Source organism: Ursus americanus, chromosome 2 (genome assembly GCF_024610735.1).
Source record: "Ursus americanus isolate L20-20 chromosome 2, mUrsAme1.1.p, whole genome shotgun sequence".
Lineage (NCBI taxonomy): Eukaryota > Metazoa > Chordata > Mammalia > Carnivora > Ursidae > Ursus > Ursus americanus.
This window is the reverse complement of record NC_142128.1, coordinates 64,318,240-64,340,418: the sequence shown is the minus strand read 5'-3', so window position 1 is coordinate 64,340,418 and position 22,179 is coordinate 64,318,240. Positions and strand designations below refer to the sequence as shown.

The following is a 22,179-nucleotide window of genomic DNA, read 5'->3' as shown; positions in this document are numbered from 1 at the left end:
ATAAAGTTATGAAGGTTTGATTTCTTTTGGTTCTTGAAACAATATAAAAGCTGAACATTGCAATAAATAAAAACTGATCACATATGTTGGTCAACTAAAGCAAAATCTGAAGATGATATGTACCTATTATGTACCATTCTGGGAGTGGATAAGGTGGTTGCAAAGGCACAGAGATATAAAAGAAGACTAAAGATAAGTAGACACAATCTCCAACTCTTTCCTACAGTGAGCTCTTGGGTGCCCATGGGTGAGCAGGTCAGAAACAGGATATGGCAAATACAAATCAAGCATGTATCTTCCATTACAAACCTTTGGTCACAGTGTATCTAAATATACTTTATGAAGGTATGAAAATGATCTTCCCACTTCTATCCAGTCATGCCTGTGTTCCTTCCTGACATCCCTCCTCTATTCCCTCCACTTTCCTTACATACCAACTACAGCTATACAACTAGAATGTGACTTTGTGTGTTGGGTATCTCTCATTGCATGAGATGTGTGCCGAACTTGGTAGAAGAAGGTAGAAGAAATGCCTTTGAGGTTTTTCTCTTGGAAGCAGTGCATGACACATCATGGCTGCCTGATTTACTGGACATAAAGCAGAAGCACAAACCTTTTAGTGCCATTATGATATAATAGGAAAATCATGTTAATATGTTTCTGTAGAGACCTGAAGCCCCTGGGAAGCATTAGTAACCTGTATAGCAATCACATAAAAAGTCTGTTATTGAAGGGAATACAGATAATTTGAATCGCAACGAGTTCCATCTAAGAAATTGAGTGTATCTAATAAACAATGGATGTATTGCATTGGTTTTTACTTTCATGTCCAGTGTTTTTGTTCATATGTGGAAAATGCATTGCAGTTTGAACAGCTGGCCTATTTGTGGATGGAGAGACAAAAGTCAGGTGGAAACTATAGTCGACATAGAGCTCAAACTGAGAAGCATGTTGTTCTGTGTGTCAGTTCACTGAAGATTGATTTACTTATGGACTTTTTAAATGAATTCTATGCTCACCCAAGACTTCAGGTACATTAAAATTATGTTATGCCTTTTACTGGATCATAACTAACATATTGTCAAAGTCAATTAACTGGTGGTGCAGCCTGCATTCTGGAGGATTTTTATTTATACACTCAAATTTAGAAAGAGTAAATGAAGAACTACAAATATAACCAGGAACATAGAAAAAATGCTTAAGGAATACACAGTATTTTAAGTTTCCTTCTGTATCTACACTAAAAGACAGATGGAATTATGTTAATGCTACAAAGAAAGGTTTTCTTTGAATTAAAAGGATTTTTTTCTCCCTTGGGTAATGCACAAATGACATTTTTATGAAACAGTGGAATTTAACATAACATATCAAACAATGAAAAAGTCATTTCACAATATCATCTACTCACTTGAAATTATCAAAAGCTTTATCGAGTGTTGCTGGTAGAAATGTGGAAGTCTGAAAGTTCCATTTTTCCTTTTGTTTCCCAGAGTGTACCTAGGTCTTATTTATACTAGCAATGAATGACCCAAAATTGTACAAGAACTAGCTGAATTGAGAACAATAATTCAGAAAAAAATCTCTTCATCTGTCTGCACAGATAAAATCCTCAGATACTTCTGTGTGGTACTGGGCCAGTGTAGATTTAGGTAATCTCCTTTTCCTGCTCAGTGCACTTAGTTCAGTCCAAGCAGTAAAGAGCTACTTGAATGTCTTGTATTTCCTCAATAAATTTGTGTCAAGAGGTTGGACAATCCCGAGATCAAAACAGTACTGAGTGTATCTATTTAGATCTCCCTTAAATAGATTTTTTTTTCATGACTATATTGGAGATCTTTTAAAATACTATTAAAAAATATTTTTAAAAATATAATTTATAAGTAAGTGATACTTAATTTACATCATACATTCTTTTGTTTTCATATGTTAATTTGCATTTTTAAAGAAACCATATTATTTGTTGTTTTTATTATTATTCATATTAAATAATTGCAGTTTTGCTCATTATAATCCATAAAGAAAACCTATTTTGGGGAACATTTGATGCCCCAAGTTTTGATACCTAGTAATTTATTTTGACTGACATCAATGTGGAGAATTCTCAAAACTCCCCAAATTTCCACTAGATATATTTTAGATGATAAAATGGTGAGTTTTCCAGAGAATTGTAATTCCTATAATCAGTGTATTAAACTATTTTATCACTCAGAGTACTTTTGTATTTTCTCCAAAGGATCATTATTTTGAAATATGTAATCTCAAAGCTTTAAATTTACTTTGTATTATCAATATTTTTATGAATCCTTATCCTTTCAGATATTCATCAGAGATTTTTCAGTATTATCAGTTCATAATATTACCAAATGATGTAAATCACCATCGGAGTTTCTATTCTAAAAGTAAAAATTTGAAGTATGAATGGATTTTTTAAGCACTTCTGCCCTGTATGTATTATATATTTTAGAATCAGCCTGAAGTTATAACTGGAAACTTTATAGGTCGGAAATGTCTAATGAGTATTCACTGATTACCTTCTCTTCAAGGTACTAATAAGATTGCAAAAGGTCAGGATGACCTTATATTGTTTTATGAGATTTTATATATCTCAGTTATGTTTATTATAGTATCATCTTAATTAATGTATGTCCAGGTTTTGAATGCAAATTTTTACTTAGTCACAGGAGTTTATATCATCATATTTCTAAATATTCTTAGACATTCTGTTTACTTACATAAAATAAAACACAGCATTATTGATTTTGCCCCATTGCTCACTTTGTTTTAAATAGGATTATTATGTGGTGATTTTGTGTCCTACTGAAATGGATGTGCAAGTTCGAAGGGTACTGCAGATTCCAATGTGGTCACAACGAGTTATCTACCTTCAAGGCTCAGCCCTTAAAGATCAGGATCTGTTGAGAGCAAAGTAGGTATCCCTATCTGTTTTCCATCTTGCAATACTTTTATATCTTTTCTCTCCTCCAAATTTTAGCGATTTTCAGTCTTGCAAGATGTGTTTAAGTATTTGTGAATATGGAGTCTTGCCATAGTCCCACTGCTGGTCAATTTGAAAGGTTAAAAATATAAAATCAGTGTATTTGCTCCCTTTCTCAGTGTAAGGATGTTCAGCAGACCGTGTCCACACAACACAATGAGGAGTGTGGCATGGTGTAATTATCTCAAGCTGTCAGAGAGGAGCTGAGTTATCCCGACTCACTGTTAGTCTCCAAATCCTGGAATACTGTTTTTATTCCACAAACAAAAATCTTGGGCTAACCATTATGTGAAATGCCAAGGCAGTTTGAGTCAGGGTTTAAATTCTAGAGTTTGTATTATGTACCAGGCAGATGACACTTGTGTTGCCTGGTGTCGGAGATGTCCCTGGGGGCTGGAGGAATCAGAAGGTAACTAACTGGGTCTTAGTTGTTCTTTTCCTGTAGCACATGTGCTAGCCACCCTGGCTTGAAGGTGACATAGGCATATACCTTTGTCACAGGTCATGGGGTTGTTCCACATGAACAGAGTGAAAACATGGTTGGGCAGAGCATGGACACCAGGGAGTCAGGGCCTCTGCAAACAACACCCATAGTTTCAGAAGCCAGAAGAAATCTTCAGCAGAGGTGGTTTTGCTCCATGTTTTCTGTTGCTTTTATAGTTTTAGACATGTCTTTGTTGGGGAGGAAGAATGTCCTGTCCCCTTCTAGGTCCTTCTAGCTGGACTAAGAATCAAATTGACATGAGACAGATTAACAGGAGAAAATCAAATTTAATAGTGTATGTACAGTGAATCCATACAGACATGGACCTCCCAAAAACAGGCAAAATACTTCATTCTGAGCTAAGGAGAAGGGATGGAGGTCTGGGACTACCAAGGGAAGAGGAAGAAGAGTGCTGTGTATTGTGTAAGACTGATGAATCACAGACCTGTACCCTGAAACAAATAGTACATTATATGTTAATATTAAAGAAAAAAAGAGTAATTGTTTGGTAAACAAATGTTTGCTGGGCCACTCAGAAACAATGGGACATGGAGGACTTTGATCAAACAGACCTTGCTACGTTCCTCCCTGCCTGCCCTACCTAGTTTCTATCATAATGTAGTTATCTATGGTGATAGCTCCCTTCCTGGAGCAGATTTTCTATCTAAATTCTTTTCAGGCAGTTGAGGAGGGAGGTCAAGAGCTTCCCTGAATCCGTTAGGCTTTGATTGCTGTTTAGCTCACAGTAATCTTCGTGCTAATGTGGCCTATCTTGCAGTGGCCTTGGATCCTACATCTCCGTATTTATCCCTGAGCTGTCTTCTGTGCTCTTTTAAATACAAGTCTCCTCACCGAATTTGAGAGCATAAGTGGTTTTTATTTTGTTTTGTTTTTTCTGAATGGCTTGAGTATGTGTGTGTGAGTGAGGATGGGTGTGTTTATGCATGTTGTATGTGTGTGTAGGTGGATAGTGGAAAATAACAGAAGAAAACTCCCAAACTCCTTTTTGCTGCTTAATTCTGCAAAATGATGACTAGATATTTTGTAACTGGAACTTTGACATTACCTTTGATTTATATACAATAGGGCAATTTAAGTGAGGTTTTTCAATGATTTAATAACTTCTGAAACGAAAAAGTTGGTAGAAACCATCAGGATATAACGAATGGTACATAATTAGGAAATTTAGCTTCTTTGAGAATGTATTAGTATTTCTGGTGGATTAAATACTTCATAGATGTTGTCAGTGTACACACGAGTTAAGTCAGATTCTCCCAGTACCTAAAGCAATAGATGGCTTTACATGTTTGCTATTTGCTATCTGTACACGTTATTTGGGAGCTCTTAAGAAATAGTTGCTTAGACACTAACATTTGAATCTTTATATTCATCTGCGTAGATAATCAATATGCTTAATTTACTATATACATTAAGTTCTTCACATAAGAATAATTCCCCATATTATGTTCACTATGAATTTATGTGATAATTAAAGCCTTTTTATTACCTAATAAATTAATCTAAGCTATTAGTATTAGCTGTTAGTATTTGAGCTTGATAGAAGGGAGTAGAATTTGCACAAAATATGCCTCATGGCATAAGGATTATCGTGAGCTGGTCATTTTTAAGAAACAGCAGACACAGGAAAAACTGAAAACCTTAGAAGGTAACCCTTTTGTAGGGGACATTTATGTTTATAAGGGAAATCTCCATCCATAAGGGTGTCTCTCTCTCTGTACCTGGAAGAGGATGACTCAATCTCTGAATTGGAGAAGGCAAGGACCTAAATCTGTGTAACAACCTTACCCAGGTTTACTGTGTTTTTTCTTGATAGGTTCCCATAACTGGCTCCACTGTTAGCCAAACATCTTTTGTCTTTAGCTGAAGATGGTGTTTAAGGTGGTGGCTTCATGGGAGAGGAGTTAATCAGTTTTCCTGGGTGTCTCCCACGTGTTATTAAACGTGTTTGTTTTTCTTCTGTTAATCTGTCTTTTTATTACAGAGGAGTCTCAGCCAAGAACCTAAAAGGGTAAAGGGAAAATGATTTATCTTTTTATTAATTACATGATTTATTTAGGATTAGCAATTCATTGATTATTAATATTATTAAAATGATTTCTCAGCAAAATCAATCACATTTACAAGAAGCATTCATTCATTGGAATATACAAAGGATGAGAATGAGGATGAGAGAGGTATCAGGCTGGTAATACTAAAAAATCTGGGTTAAGAAAGAAGTATTCATTTTATGTTCATTTCTTATCCTAATGTCATATAAAGATTTGGGATTTATGTTAACTAATACATTCTTCAACACAATTTCCCATGCAAGAAACAAGGAGTAGGATTCTCCAAACCAGTTCCAAAGGTCAGTTGCATGACTTTTGAATCGCTTTGTTGAAGATGATGTTTAGAAAATGTTATGCGATACTTATTATCTTGTAACCATGTCTCAATATTTTTCCAAAACTGTTTGGTTTGATCTAATTTCATGGACTTTTATCTTTCCTCTGCATAGAAAAAAAATTTTTGGGGGGGAGGGAAGGTTTATTTTAGTATAATGAATCAGAAAGATAAAACATTCCTTATTTTGAAGTTAACATTTTTTATGTTTTTATTTTTTTTAAAGATTTTTTATTTTTAAGTAATCTCTACACCCAGTGGGGAGGTTGAATTTATAATTCCGAGATCAAGAGTCGCATGTTCTACTCACTGAACCAGCCAGGCCCTCCAACATTTTTATGTTTTTAGAACATTATTTATCAAGCACTGAAACCTACTGTTTATCACCAAGTTTAAGAAACGTAGAACTTTAGTATAAGGGACAGGAGTTTGGAACAAGATGATGAATCATCTTCAAGAAATGTAAATGTACAGTAGAGTTTGATATAAGAATACTTAAGTAGCTCTGTTCCTTCTCTCTTAGTTAATTGAGTAACTTTGCAGTTAAAATGTAACTAATCATAAAATAAAGGCCAATACAACTCCCTTAATTTAAACAAAGCACATATATGAAAAAATATATAATCATGAAAGAGAATAAAATTTGAGTTTTTTTTATTTTTGTCATGATGAACTATTGAGTTATATAGCCAATTCAACAATTGCTTTGTTTACAGTCATGTACAGTCATCATCTGCTAGAAATCTAACTTTCATTTAAGCCTAAGGATACTCATAGTTTATTTGCACTTTGTGTACATTGGACTAAGCATTGGAATTCTATTTTTCAGACACTACAAAGATATTTCAGTGTATGATTACTTTGTTTTTTTTGTCTATATTTAGGATGGATGATGCTGAGGCCTGTTTTATTCTGAGTAGCCGTTGTGAAGTGGATAGGACATCATCTGTAAGTTTCTAAAATCTCTTTTATAATTGTTCTTCTCACCTTAGAAGATTTAAAAAAATTTTTTTTTAAATCTGCCTATGTTAAATATAGGTAACTTTAAAATATTACTAAAGGGAAGCAAATATCTCTAAACTGTCTTTGCCATAATAAAAGAATAGCTGCATTATGGACTGTGTCAACAAAACTGTTTCTGAAGTAGTTTCTCTTAGTCCTTGGGTTTTCTGTTGATTGAAATGAAATAAGTCATATTTTTATTAAATATATCCTTTGCTATGTAATTTTGTTAAAATGGTCTCAATTTCCTCAACTCAAAACAAAGCAGATGGATCACGGAGTCTGCATTAGAATCAGTTGGAGAGCTTCTAAAAAAGTATGCATTCATGCAAATTCTATTCAGGGTATATGAAGTGGGGGTCTGGAATCTGTGTATTTTTAAAAGATCTTGAGGTGATTGGGAAGCACATCTCAACTAGACACCCTTTGGCTTATATGATCTCTAGGATCCATTTTTGGCCTAAAGTTACATAAACTCATAATTAAATTAAATGGTATAATTTACCAAATTATAACTTGTATTTTTAAGCATGCATTCTAATTTTATTGTTTTTAAAAAGTGATGTATTATTTTATATTGAGCAGGTACTGTTAACTTCTGTGTTTTTAAGCCAGTGAGTATATCTCTAACCCTATCTGTGGTGCAGAGACAAAGCCTTGGTGGCTTCTGTAGTGACTGGGGAAAAGGCAATCTATTCATGGGTCTTTCGGGGGCATGATTAGCTTTTTTTCTGGAGCATTTAATAGGACACTCTGTTATATTAATTTAGATTGTGAGTCCTGAATGTGGCAGGCTCTATGTTCTCCTGTTGAGCTCACTCTAATTTACCTAAAGTTCTTATTCAGTTTTAAACTAATTTTCTTATCCTTTATTTGAAGAGGGTTGTTAGGGCTTGTATTGTGTCCCCGAAAACTCATATATTGAAGTCCAACCTCAGTACCTTATAATGTGAACTTATTTGGAGATAAAGTCTTGATAGAGATAATCAAGTTATAATGCACTCATTAGGATGGACCTTCATCCAATATGACTGGTGTCCTTGTAAAAAAAGGAAATTTGGATACAGTCAGTCATCAGGGAGAATGCCATGTGAACATGAAGACATCCATCAATAAGCCAAGGGGAGTGGCCTGAAACAGATCCTTCCCTTCTTGCCCTCAGAAGGAATCGACCCTGCCAACACTTTGATTTTAGATTTCTGGCCTCCAGGACTGGGAAATAATAAATTTCAGCTATTTAAGCCACCTAGTTTGTTCTGCTTCATTACTGTAGCCTGACAAACTAATACAAAATTATAGAACAAATATAGTTAGGAAAAATTTGTAAAATATTTCTCTTTACAATATATATTTCTAAAAATTCATCTGTTCCCCTTCTTCTCCATGGTTGCTATCTTAATTCAGACCACACCCTCCTCAGTTCACTGAAGTACTATTTCAGGAGTTTCTTAATTGGTTTGGCACATTAGGTGCTCCAAATGTATTTATGGAATAAATGAATTTGAACTGATCATAATCTACAGTATGTTTCCATAATTACTTAACTTACATAATTGTGAATCTTGTGCCCCTTAAGCGGTCACTTGGTTTTAAAGTACTTACAGTCCTCCAGTATCAATAATGTTTTGAGTAACAAGGAGAAGCATAAGCATTAATAAATACATAATATCTTTTAAAGTACCTTTAAATTGTGAATTTGAGATCATTCAGTTAAACAAATGTGTTCCATTTCTTCCTGACACTCTGCTAAATTGACAGGAAATGAACAAAAAATTTCACTGATAGGACAAAGGAGATGGTAGATGAGACTGCACTAACCCAAGTTTGGAAGCTAGAAAGCAGATGGATGAGTGGTAACCAACTTCGACAGAAGGAAGTTAAAATTTAAGTTGAGAGAGGAAACAAGTCAGAAGCAGGCTGCTTTTTGCAATGGAACCTCAAAAGTCTCAGGAAATAGAGGCACCAGATGCTTCTGAAAGTAGGGTTATATGCAGGACTAAACACATGAATAGTGATTAAAAGTTTGTAAAAGAAGCAATTAGATTCCAGGAATCCATTGCTGATCCCTTTCCCCACCCTGGGAACGGGTTTACTGTTGGCAAAATTTGATCCAGGGATACCTTTCACTCAGAACCAGTAGGTGCAGCTGAAAGTCGGGGTAAATTCAAAGATATTAAAGAGTAAGTTTCTCCACTGAATGTGAGGTGCTTCTCCCAAATGACTCAGAAACATAATAGCTAGGTCCACACCTCCATTGGCATGAGATTTGAGGAATTTTCTTTGGGGGAAATGGTTCATCGCAAGAGAGAATGCCATATATGTATATATATTTTATACATATATACATATGTGTATATATACATACACATATATACATATATATATACACACACACATATATAGTGTGTATGTAAATATATAAAGTCTGGAGTTCCCTATTGCAGTATCACAGATTAATCACCCTACAGTAAGGTCTATGTGAAAATAAGATTCCCACATTCAATGAAGTCCCAAAAGGTTTTGAATGTTTAATTTCTACATATGTTCAGATAACAGAGATCAACATTTAAGGAAATTCCTGACAAGGAAAAGAAAGAATGGATGAACAAACATAAAAAGTGTATAGAAAAGAAGAACTCAGAGGAAACAAACAAAACTATACAATTTTGGGAGAAGAAATAGATTTTAAAATATATAACAAATATCCTCAGAATAATATGAATTAAGGAGGGTGTACATATATAAAACAAGAATAGTAGGCTGTAGAACAAAACAATTGAAGACAAAACAAGAAACATTTAATGAACCAAAAATAGCTCCTAGAAATTAATAATAGGATAACACATGAAAAATTGTATAAAAGGTTTAGGAGAAAAGCAAGAGAGGTGAGGAAACAGGGCAAAGTACTATCCCCAAGACTGGAGAGACTGACACGCAAATATGGAGAATACTAATTTACCCCAGCAAAGACTCACGAGTGGAAATCAACCTGGGAACCAATGTGGGGGCAGGAAAACCTCAACTATAATTGATGAATTGCTGGAGGTTCAGTGCAGACAACTTTGAGAATTAAAAAAACCCCTGGGAAATGTAGTTATGGGGAAGGGATACCATAATTTTGTGACATTTACTTCCAGGAGCTTGACCAGGTTCTCACAGTAAATATGAGAGAAAAATCCTTTTGGGATTTCAGCAAGGGGCAAGGAAAAGGAACCATTTTGAAATACACCAGAGCATTCTGTTCCTCTTAACAGGCCTTGCCCTCAGGGAAACTAGTTAACCAGAGTTTAACTTGCTGGAAACTAGTTATCAGAGCCTAACTGATCTGGGGCAAGGGTAATACCCAATTCCAGACCACTCTGGCCATCCTTTTTCAATTAAGGGGTCTGAGACACTGAAAAAACATTTGTGAAGGTCCCATTCCAGCGGTATTGGCTCAGTAAAAGACTGACACCAAATCAAGGGACTATAGAATGCTTCCCCTTACCCCACAGATCACTCCCATGTGTCTAAAGATCTATTTAGAGCAGTTCCTTTAAGTTTGTATATTATGACTGGCTATGAAGAAAAAACTACAGGGCATACCAAAAGGCCTAAGGAAAAAAAAAAGCAGTTTGTAGAGACAGAGCAAGTATCAGAACAGACGTGGCAGGGATGTTGAACTTACCTGGCCAATCATTTTAAATAACTGATTAATATGCTGTGGGCTCTCATGGATAAAAGAGACAGCATGTAAGAACAGACGGGTAGTGTAAGCAGAGAGATAGAAACCTTAAGAAAGAACCAAAAAGAAATGCTAGAGATTTTTAAAAAAATGTAATGGAAATGAAGAATGCCTCTGATGGGCTTATTAGTAGACTGGATATGGCTAAGGAAATAATCCTAAAACTGAGAATAACTCAACAGAAACCTACAAAACTGAAAAGGGAAGAGAACAAAGATTGTAAAACAACAACAACAACAACAAAACCCCATAACCAAAATAGAATATCCAAGGCCTCTGGGACAACTGAGGTGTAACATACGTGTAATGGGAATATCAGAAGGAGAAAAGAAAGAAAAGAAAAGAAAAGAAAAGAAAAGAAAAGAAAAGAAAAGAAAAGAAAGAAATAGAAGAAATACTGGAAAGCATAATAACTGATGATTTCCCCAAATTAATACCAGACACCAAGCCACAGATCCAGAAAGCTCAGAGTACACCAAGCAGAAAAGATGTTAAAAAAAAAAAAATACACCTAGACATATCATTTTCAAATTACAGAACATCAAAGATAAACTCCTAAAAGAAGCTGGGGAGGGGGGGAGCGCCCTCACTACAGAGGAGCAAAGATAAGAATTTCATCGGACTTATCTTCAGAAACCATGCAAGCAAAAAGAGAATGTAGTAAAATATTTAAAGTGATGGAAAATAATACAGAAGGGAAGTCAGTGTCAGAGTTTAGGGCACCTTGAACAGAAGGTCAAGGAGAAAGACCTGGGTCCTGTAACTGAATAGAGTTTTAGGTCTTGACAGATGGCAAAGAAGAAAAACCAATATCCATGATTGTTAGTAAGTATATGATATTTCTGCTCCTTTGCAAAGATTGGAAAGTCTCTCAACTGTTTTGTGTTTGTGTGTACAGGGTCTTATAGAAGTGTCTATGGTCTGTAAAGAAACAGACTTTCAAGACTTGATTATAAAATGGATAGCAGTCTATTCCTAGTATGCTCCGCTCTGGACACACCAGTAGGCTACCATTCATCTCTTTTTAAAATCATTTTTACAAATGTGGGAACAATGATCCAATTAAAGATTTATTAGAAAAAAATATAGGAACCCAGAAAAATGTTGGGCTATGCTAAATAACTATGTGTTAGTATGGAAGACACCATATTGCTTGATAATGAACATAATCCCATATTAGCTATTGTCTTAGGACGGGCCTGTCATAGTTGCTGCTGCAAATAATTCTACGTTGTTTCCTACAGAGAAGTTGGTTCAACAACTTCTAGTCCACCTGCCTCTCTGACCCCAGTGTTTGGTTTAAATCCTATCAGGAGAGTTGAAATTCTGCTCTTTGATTCCCCAAAGGTTAATAAATACATAATTTTTGGCAAAAGAATCTAGGTCATCTTGTTTTGACTTGTACTCCTTTTGTATATATGAGGGTTTGGCCCAGACAAACTATTTTAGTTGCCTCTCCCCAGGTAGGTTGTTCCTTTTGGGAAGTGGGTGGAGGAAGAGAATATGTAAGTCCTCCTTTATGATTATCCAGTCCTGCTACAACTGAATCATTTCACATTCATTAAACCTTTCTTGTATCTTCATTTAGAGGAAAAGGAACTCTAGAATTTTACACTTAATACGGTCAGGTCACTAGCACTGTCATTTATACTTGCTTTGGGGTGCGAAAGTAAGTGAGTGTCTTGGGAGGGCCAGAAGCTCTGGAATCATGATATGTTCCTACATGATGGAAGTATGCTCCACTTGACTAAGAACTATCTGGTTTCTCTAATTTTAATCAAGCTCACTCTTGTTAGACAATTGAATCACATGGGAAAGTTTTAGGAGATTCTCAGGAATTTCCTTATCTATCTTGCAAGGGATAGCAATCCGTCACTCCTACTTTGCATACTCTGCAGCAGGGCCTGAGAAATAGTGTTGAAACTATTGGACTGTGAGAAGAAACATGTAGATTTATATTTTACTGACACAGTTACAGAACAAAGTAAAAAGTTCTATTTTGGTAAAGGTCGATTACATTGAACCTTTTTTGGAGAAATATTTGTTAAATAAATAAGATTAGGCAACTTTTTTTCTTCCTTAATTTTAATTCCAAATATATGCATGTGAAATTAATTAGTGAAATGTTTATGATTTCTTAGGAAGTAATTTAAGCTAATTTTTAAAAAGATTTTATTTATTTGAGAAAGAGAGACAGTGAAAGAGAGTATGAGCAGGGAAGAGAGGGAGAAGCAGGGTCCCTACAAGCAGGAAGCTCGACGTGGGGCTCGACACCAGGACCCCGAGGTCATGACCTGAGCCGAAAGCAGACGCTCTACCAACTGAGAGACCCAGGCACCTCTAGACTAATTTTTTACATATTAGTTCCTAAAATGAACCTTTCCAGTAATTGTTTTTAATAGATTAGATTTACCTTCCAATATTTTCATGCTGTATTTATGCACACCTGAGTTAGGATTATCTGTTATGTGGAGAAAATAAATTTTTAAAACTTATAGAGCTGAATTTTTGATACAGGCATACTTTCAAAGAAATTTTTCTAAATGTGGTCAAAATAATTTTGATATGATGGCCCAATAGACACATGAAAAGATAATGTTGGTAATCATCAGGGAAATGCAAATCAAAACCACAATGAGCTACACCTTACAACTGTCAGAATGGCTAAAATTAAAAAGAGAAGAAACAACAAGAGTTGGCAAGGATGTGGAGAAAAGGGAACGCTTGTGCACTGTTTGTAGAAATGTAAACTGGAGCACTCACTGTGAAAAATAGTATAGAGCGTCCCCCAAGAATTAAAAATAGAAATACCATGTGATCCAGTAATTCCACTACTAAGTATTTACCAAAAGAAAATGGAAACACTAATTCAAAAAGATATATGCATCCCTATGTTACTATAGCAGTATTTGCAATAGCCAAGATATGGAAGCAACTTCAGTATTCATTGATAGACAAATGGATAAGGAAGATGCGGCACACACACACATGTGATGGAATATTATGCAGCCATAAAAAAGGATGAGAGCATGCCATTTGTGACAACATAGATAAACCCAGAGGGTATTATGCTAAGTGAAATAAGTCAGACAGAGAAAGACAACATATGAATTCATTCATATGTGGAATCTAAAAAAACAAATGAATAAACAAATGAAAAGCAGAATTTGAACCTATAAATATATAGAACAAACTGATGGTTGCCAGAGAGGTAGAGAGTGGGGGGTTGGACAAAACAGATGAAAGGGAGTGGAATGTAGAGGCTTCCAGTTATGCAATGAGTAAGTCATGGGAATAAAAGGCACAACATAGGAAATATAATCAATGATATGGTAATAGTGAAGTATGGTGACAGATGGTATCTACACTTGTGGTGAACACAGCATAAGGTATAGAGATGTTGAATCACTATGTTATGCACCTGAAACTAATGTAACATTGTCATCTATACGCAGAAATCTTTTTTTAATCATTCTGTTACGAAAGTGTTCTTTTATATTATTTTCTTTGATACAGTTACACCTTTGAAAAATGTTGATTGCACACTATTTCTGATAGATGCACATGCATTTATTATTGCTGAGTTGCAAAATTGCATGAACGAGTTGTGTTGTTTTGGTTTTTTTTAATTTTTACTTTTTTCAAAAGATTTTACTTTTTTTTTGAGAGAGGGAGTGCCCACAAGCGGGGAGGGGGGCAAAGGGAAAGGGAAAAACAGACTCCCCGCTGGGCAGCTCCCCTCCCCCATATGGGTTTTGATTCCAGGACTCTGAGATCACAACCGGAGCCGAAGGCAGATGTTTAACTGACTGAGCCACCCAGGTACCCCATCTCCTATTGTTCTAATAACATTTTTTAAACTAGCAGAATACTGCCAACTCTAGTATTGGTTTGTGTATATTCTAATTGGGAGCAGCAGAGTTGGGAATATCAAAATGAAAAATTAATAAATATTCCAAAGGATTCTGTTTTGGAATTAATTATTTCATAAAAATAAATGTATTCCTATATAAAGTTTTATATTCTTTATTCAGATATCATAGGGTACTCGTGAACCTGAAAGTGCTATAGCACCATCCTTAGTTAATTTTTTTGAATCACAAAAATCATTAAGTGTAGTTTCATTAAAGTCAAAAATCCTTTTTGATGACTCTAGATCAACTTTATTTCAAAAGAATGGATGAAGCTCAAGGGTGCCTAGCTGGCTCAGTCAGTGGAGCATGTGACTCTTGATCTTGGGGTTGTAGGTTTGAGCCCCACATTGGATGTAGAGATTACTAAAAAAATAAATCTTAAAAAAAGAATGGAGCACATGATATCTGCATTTTTAAAGAAAATGCCCATTTTTTTCTTAAGATGATAATATTTTTATTTTATTTATTTTTATTTTAAAGATGACAGGCTTTCAAATATGTATTTTTCTACATAACTTACATGAAGAATAATAACATTTTTAAAATATCTAATATTGTAATGCTAATTTTCTATAAAAATTTTGCATGTTTACATAGAACGGGAATTCTAGTCCATGTTGCTACTCTTGGTATATGTATTTTAGCTCGTTTTTTTCGAGTCCACTTAATAAAGCAAACAAGCAGAAAGGAACCAAACAAATTTGACATTTCACGAGTAGCTTTCATGTGGTCAGGCATTTTGTGCACATTATGTCATTTCATGCTCACCACAATTGTTTTATAGACGAGAGAACCAAGGCTCAGGGTTGTTAATTAGATTTCCCAGAGTGGCCGAGTCTGGGCTCTACCCAGGTCAGGTCAACTTTAACACTCCTTTTTTGTACCAAACTGCTTCCCATGGTGATAATAGCTTACTGTTCGAACGGGTCACACATTTGTACATAAAAGTGGTTCCACAGTTTTAAAGTTTAATCAGGGGGAAAAAAACATATATATATATATATATATATGATTTCAGGCATCAGTTGTCTGTTCTACTTCCCATTTTTAGTCTGTTTCCTGAAAGAAGGTATTTGCTTTAAATCCATTAAAGTGCTGATATTGTATTTTGTATCTCTGCTTTGTAAGAATATGGCATTTATTTCCTTCTTTCCTTCAGGTTTCATTCCCAATTTTCCATGATCCAATTTTGGACTGTGGTACTTCCATTTTTGCAATTGAAGACTGATATCATTTACCTTTTGTTCTGTGATCGAAACTAAGTCTTCTGCCATTGTTTATTGATAAAGTCTAAATGTTGGATGCAATAAACATTTAGAATTTTGTGACTATGTTCACACTGTTCACTGAAGACCCAGTGGTCACTTTGATTACATATTTCCTTTTTTGTATTATTTCCTGCCATACCCTAAATTTTAAAAATCTGCTGTATATTATAGGTATTTGTTAACATTCATTATTTTTTCATTGCTGTTAATTGCAGATTTCCTATCTGCACTTACTATCCTATCCTAATTCATTATTTACATTTTCATGTAAGGTTTACATGTCTCAGTCTACTTAGCTTCAAATTTACCTGGGGCCAGTTGACATAATTATCTGTATTCTTCTTAGACCCACTTCCTAGACCAGAGCACAGCATAGGTAAAAGTGTTATAGGGTAACACTATCACCATTTTTAACCTTTCATTCCTTGAACAAATATTTATTGATTGGTTTATCTTCCAAGCATTGATGTACCAACTGAAGATATATTTATGAACATAACAGTGAAAAAAATCTCAGTTCTCATGAAGCTGGCCTACTAGTAGAAATGACCATCAATATACTGATTAAATAAATGCATAGGATGTTAGCTGGTGATGAGTGTTAAGGAGTGAACACTGGGGAAGAGGCATATAAAATGTTAGAGGAGGTTGACCTTTTAGATTGGATCATTAATTTAAAATTTTGAAAGCTTAACTTAAAATATAATCATAAGGCTCATTAATTATTAATACAGGAACACATAAAGCAACACCACGTTACTTATTTCATTAGACTGTTTTTATGGTACCTATTACTTCAGACTACTTGTATTCTTATAGGTGGGAAATCTTATAATTCTTCCTCCTCTTTAGGTCTAACCTCTTGATAAAAACAACACTCACTATTTCAAACTTATGATGTTCTTAGATCCTTCATTCCAATTTATACTCCCTCCATATACCTGAAGCTTTTCCCTCTAAGAACACCAAATGTCCCCTAATAGAGAACATTTTGCATTGTTTTCTTGCTTGTTTTCCCTATTTTGTTCAATTAGCCTTGGTACCTTTTTTCTTCCCTTCATGCTATTCCCTTCTCCACTTGCCTTTGCGCTCTCAGTCTTCGTAGAATTCTTTCTTAATACTTCAGCCACTATTTCTCATTTTCTTTTAAAGAATCTTCTCTAAAAAGTATTTTGTGTTAATTAAGGGATCAGTGCATCAAGGAGACATAACACCCTTCAGTGTATGCACAACTTGTTGTGAAACCTCAAAGTCCATACACAAAATGGCAGAACTGGAAGGAGGTGTAAAAAGCTACGATTGTCAGAAATTTCAGTATTGCTCTCTAAATTACTAACAGAACAAGTAGAAAGAAAAGCAGTAGAGTTATAAAACAAAACAAAACTTGAGCTCATTTTCGCCAACTAGATCTAATTGACGTATAGAACATTACATTCAACAACTGCAGAATACACATTTTTTTCTAAGTGCATATGGGACATTCACAGAGAAAGATCAGATGCTGGACAATAGAAGAAATGGCAGAAAAGTTAAAAGAATGAAAACATGCAGAGTATATTCTCTGATGCAGGACAATACCCAAATATTTGGAAATTAGCACATTTCTCAATAAGCCATGAGGAAAATACAAAATAACAGGGAAGATTAGAATTATTTTAATTGAATTGTGATGAAAATGCACATATCGAAATTGAGGGGACATAGCAAAAAAAGATTCATAGCTTTACGTTCTTGAATTAGAAATGAAAATTTATAATTAAATAGTGGTTTCTGTAGATGGAAGCAGAGAAATGCCACAATACCTGACACTAATGTGTGGTAAAGGAAAACTTTCTTTTTTCTTTTTTTCTTTCTTTTTTTAGTGGAAAAGTTTTAGCAAGTGTATATACTAAAGGAAATGATCCAGCAGAGAAGGTAAAATGAATGATACAGGAAAGTGGAAAATTCAAAGAATAAAGTCATAGGATGTACAAGACAGAATATGATCCAGTATATAGGCAGAAGGTTTCCCTTTGCTAAGTGTTTAAAATGCTCACTCATTTTAACAAGAGGCAAGTATGTAGTCAGATGTGATGGAGAGCGCTATGGAAATTTTCTTATTATTTCTATTTCTCATAGTAGTTGAGATCATCAGAAAAGCGGGAAGAGTGGGTAGAGGTTTGAGGAACCATTATGAAATAGTTCTCTAGAACAGCAGGAAAGTGAATGGCCTGGAGGAATGTGGAGTTGCTGAGCAACGTTCATCTCCTATGTGATATCATGGACTCTCAATTTGAAGTAAGGCCTGTTTAGCATATATGTGTGTGTTTGCCAACCATCTGTTATCTGTAGTAGAAAGAGAGTTGGATTTAGCAAGGTCGTAGTTTTGCCTGTAGAGTAGACCTGATTGAGAGAGGCAAGCAAAATGATTGCTTATGCAAGGGTCTGCTTATTTGGTGAAACATTTGATACAAGCAGGTAAGCAGGGAAATGAGAACGTGGGTATAGAGGTAACAGTGAATGATGGTGCAGAGAGATTGAAGTTGCTGAGGATGTCAGACATTCTGAGCTGAACGTTAAGAGGTGGTGAATAGTCAGAAGGAAGGATGTCTTATATTGTGATATGTTTTAAAAGGTTCACACACTTTCCTTTTCAATATCTTGTTCTCTCAGTCTGTCATTAGGTATGCTCAAAAAGATTTGTTCGAAGTTAAGTCTCCACTGAGTCATTATAATGTATGCAGCATAGATTTACCCTCTGGGTGGATTTTCTTTGCAGTGGTGAAAGAATTTAATTTTCTGAGCTGAACTGGGCATATGGATTTTTACATAAATGGCCTACTTCTGAAAAAAACCTGTAGTGTTTGCTTTGCTCTTTTAGCTTTCTTGGCACAACTGATTTTTAAACTTCTTGCTTCTTGGAACTAAAAAAAAAAAGAAGAAGAAAAATACATAATAACACCTCTCATTTATTAGCCATCACTAAATATCAATTGCAGGCTAGAGATTATTTATATATATATTTATACAATTATCTATGTGTTGTATTTTTCACAACAATACTACGAGGAAGTTATTACTAGCTCCAATTTGTAAATTAAAGTTCTGGGATGAACGAGATGGAAAAGTACTGGAGGGAGGAGATTGGTCCATGCGATTATGTCATCATTTGCTAATTGTCTCTTATGAAAGATAGGGTCCTGCCTTCCCACAGGGACTGGGAGGTAGGGGCTCTAGCTCCTTTGTTGATTACATTTCAGAATGATGGCCCTCAGGTTCTTGAGAAAGACATTTCTGGGTTGTGAAACTGTTGAGAGTCTGCGTGAAGATTTAATTCTCAAAGGGGCAAAAAAAGGATTTATAATTGGATCTTTTCTAAAATAAATGTTCTAAGAAAAGGGTGTTCAGGGATGCCTGGGTGACTCAATTGGTTAAGCATCTGCCTTTGGCTCAGGTCATGATCTCAGGCTTCTGGGATGGAGTCCTACATCGGTCCCTTGCTTGGTGGGGATCCTGCTTCTCCTCTGCCTGCTGCTCCTCCTGCTTGTGCTCTCTCTCTCTCTGACAAATAAATAAATAAAATCTTAAAAAGAAAGAAAGAGAAGAAAGAAAGAAAGAAAGAAAGAAAGAAAGAAAGAAAGAAAGAAAGAAAGAAAGGGGTGTTCAGGGGTCTATAGCCAGGAAGAAACCTGACAGGAAATCAAACTGAGGGAAACTTTAAAGCCTTCTTGATCATCTGATTCCAAAGACTTTAAGTTGGAACTTTTAGAAAAAATTTTATTTTATACTATGGTGTTATCTTCCCTCTGAAATGTCAAAGATGTTCATTTTTTCCTGATAATTACATGCATTTTTGAACATATGGAACCTTAGAGTAGAAGGCAAACAATCATCAAACATGCAGACAGCAAATTCCCTATGTGACCCTCTTCAGACAGCATGAGGAAAGAGCTGAAATAAAATGTTTGCAATTGTAGAGGAGGAAAAATTATTTTCCTCTATATTCCAGGTTCTGTGGGTGTTCTCCCCTCCTGCCTCATAATAAAAGACAAAGTAACAAAAGAAAACGGTTAGAAATTTAATGTGTATACCTCATGTATACATGGGAGATACCCAGGAAAGCTGTAAAACTCCCCCAAATGGTCCAAGGCATCACCTTAGTACTGTCTTCAGCTAATGACAAAAGAAAGATCCTGGGAGTGGGGAGACTAGTTCTGAGAGGTTATCAAGAAAAGTACAGTTAGGTTGTTAGGCAGATTTAAGTCTGGTGCCTTCTGTACTGATAAAGAGTGGTGGTTTAGAGTCAACCCTCTCTTCTTGGTACAGAGAGAGAGAGTCACCCTTACAAATGGAGATTTCCCTCATGAATGTAGATTTAAAGGGTAGATTCTTTTTTTTTTTTAATATTTTATTTATTCATTCGACAGAGAGAGAGACAACCAGTGAGAGAGGGAACACAAGCGGGGGAGTGGGAGAGGAAGAAGCAGGCTCCCAGCGGAAGAGCCTGACATGGGGCTCCATCCTGAAACACCAGGATCATGCCCTGAGCCGAAGTCAGACGCTTAACGACTGAGCCACCCAGGCGCCCCTTAAAGGGTAGATTCTACTTTGGTTTAAGAGCCTTTCCCATGGATGCTTTTTCTCAAAAATAATCAGATCAAAATAGTCTTTATGCTAAAAAGGCATATTCTGCTACCCTTCACAATTTAAGCTTTTTAAAAAAGAATATTGTTTTGTCTTAAACAGATCCATTTTGAGCATTGCAACACTTTAACACATAATTGTTTCTATTGTTTCATTATGCAATACAAGGTACAATAATTCTTCAGAAAGGTTTTCCAAACCTTTTACTTGTTATTCACCCCAGTGGTTAATAATCTGTTCTCAAAAGCATCTTCCTTTCCAATTCATAAAGACACAGAATTTCAAACTGTGAATTTTAAACTTGCTAAGACACCCTGGAATCACTAATATAACTCATTTTTTAACCTGCACAGAAATATCTTTTGGTAAATTCTTGACAGATGATCGTCACTGAACTTAAGTTACATGCTTTCAGGATAGCCTAGTCTCTTTATGAACCCTTTAATTATTATTCACTTGACACTTGTCAATGAGCTTTGTGAGACACTATGGTCACAACTTTGTTAAAAGAATAAATTAGGTAAGACTGGAGAGGATCACGATCTGGAGTTAGATTTGGTGTTGATGGTGATTCCTAAAGAATCTGGGAGAGGACATAAGTATGCAAAAGATACTATTTAAGGGATGTAAGGCTCTGGGCAAATTACTGGACCTTAGGCCAACAAGCACTAAGAAACAATACAGGATTTCAGTTGAGAAGCAGAGCACAAAATAGGTTTTGGTTCTTGACAAGCAAAGGCAGAAAGTAGACGTGTTATTTAACTGACCATAAAGTTGACTTGCTACACAGTGCCAAAATTACTGGTAAGAAGATTCTAGGAATATGTCATATCTGAAATTTCAGACAGGCAATCAGGTTTTTGCCATGATGTATCTGTAAGGAGTAGTACACTTTCAGATATAAGAATGGGAATCGAAAGTAGGATTAACAATCCCTGAGAAATCATTGGAGAGAGCAGGAAATACAATCTTAAAACTGAAATCCAAGATAATGTTTCTGTCTCAGACATAATGTCAGATCCCTTCTGTTTAACTTGGCAGAAAGAAGAAATTATACTAGCAACCCTATGAGGGTTTTTTTTTGTTTTTTTTTTTTAAAGATTTTATGTACTTATTTAAGAGAGAGACAGAGACAGTGAAAGAGAGCATGAGCGGGAAGGAGAGGGAGAAAGAAGCTCCCCAGCTGAGCAGGGAGCCCAGTGTAGGGCTCAATCGCAGAACCCTGGGGTCATGACCAGAGCCAAGGGCAGGTGCTTAACCAACTGAGCCATCCAGGTGCCCTGAAGTTTTTTCTTTCTTTCCTTCTTTCTTCCTTCCTTTCTTTCTTTCTTTCTTTCTTTCTTTCTTTCTTTCTTTCTTTTTCTTTTTTTTTTTTTAGATTTTAAAAATTCATTTATTTGAGAGAGAGAGAGAGACAGCAAGAGTGTGATGGGCAGAGGGAGATGGAGAGAAAGAATCTCAAGGACACTCCATGCTGAGTGTGGAGCCCAACACAGGGCTCAATCCCACAACCCTGAGATAATGACCTAAGCTGAAATTAAGAGTTGGTTGTTTAAGTGACTGAGTCACCCATGTGCCCCAATATTTTAATGTTTTATATTTATTAGGGTTTTTGGTTATATACTTCATTTTTAAGTATTTTATTTAAGAACATCCTGAGTTACTTTTGTACTTAATAATAAATATATATCAAATTTGAAACCTGATTCTCCAAAGACACCAATTAAAGTTCATTACAAATGAACTATGTAGTTTCCTTAATTCAG

General features: G+C 35.4%; 1 protein-coding gene across 1 annotated transcript in view; it reads left to right on the top strand.

The window, feature by feature from the left end:
* The window catches only part of KCNT2 (potassium sodium-activated channel subfamily T member 2), a 349,439-nt gene that overhangs the window by 164,111 nt on the left and 163,149 nt on the right, over positions 1 to 22,179 (top strand). The window contains exons 10-12 of the mRNA XM_045812805.2: positions 867 to 1,031; positions 2,790 to 2,926; positions 6,767 to 6,830. Coding sequence (XP_045668761.1) covers positions 867 to 1,031; positions 2,790 to 2,926; positions 6,767 to 6,830 — 366 coding nt within the window. The remainder of the gene's footprint in view (positions 1 to 866; positions 1,032 to 2,789; positions 2,927 to 6,766; positions 6,831 to 22,179) is intronic.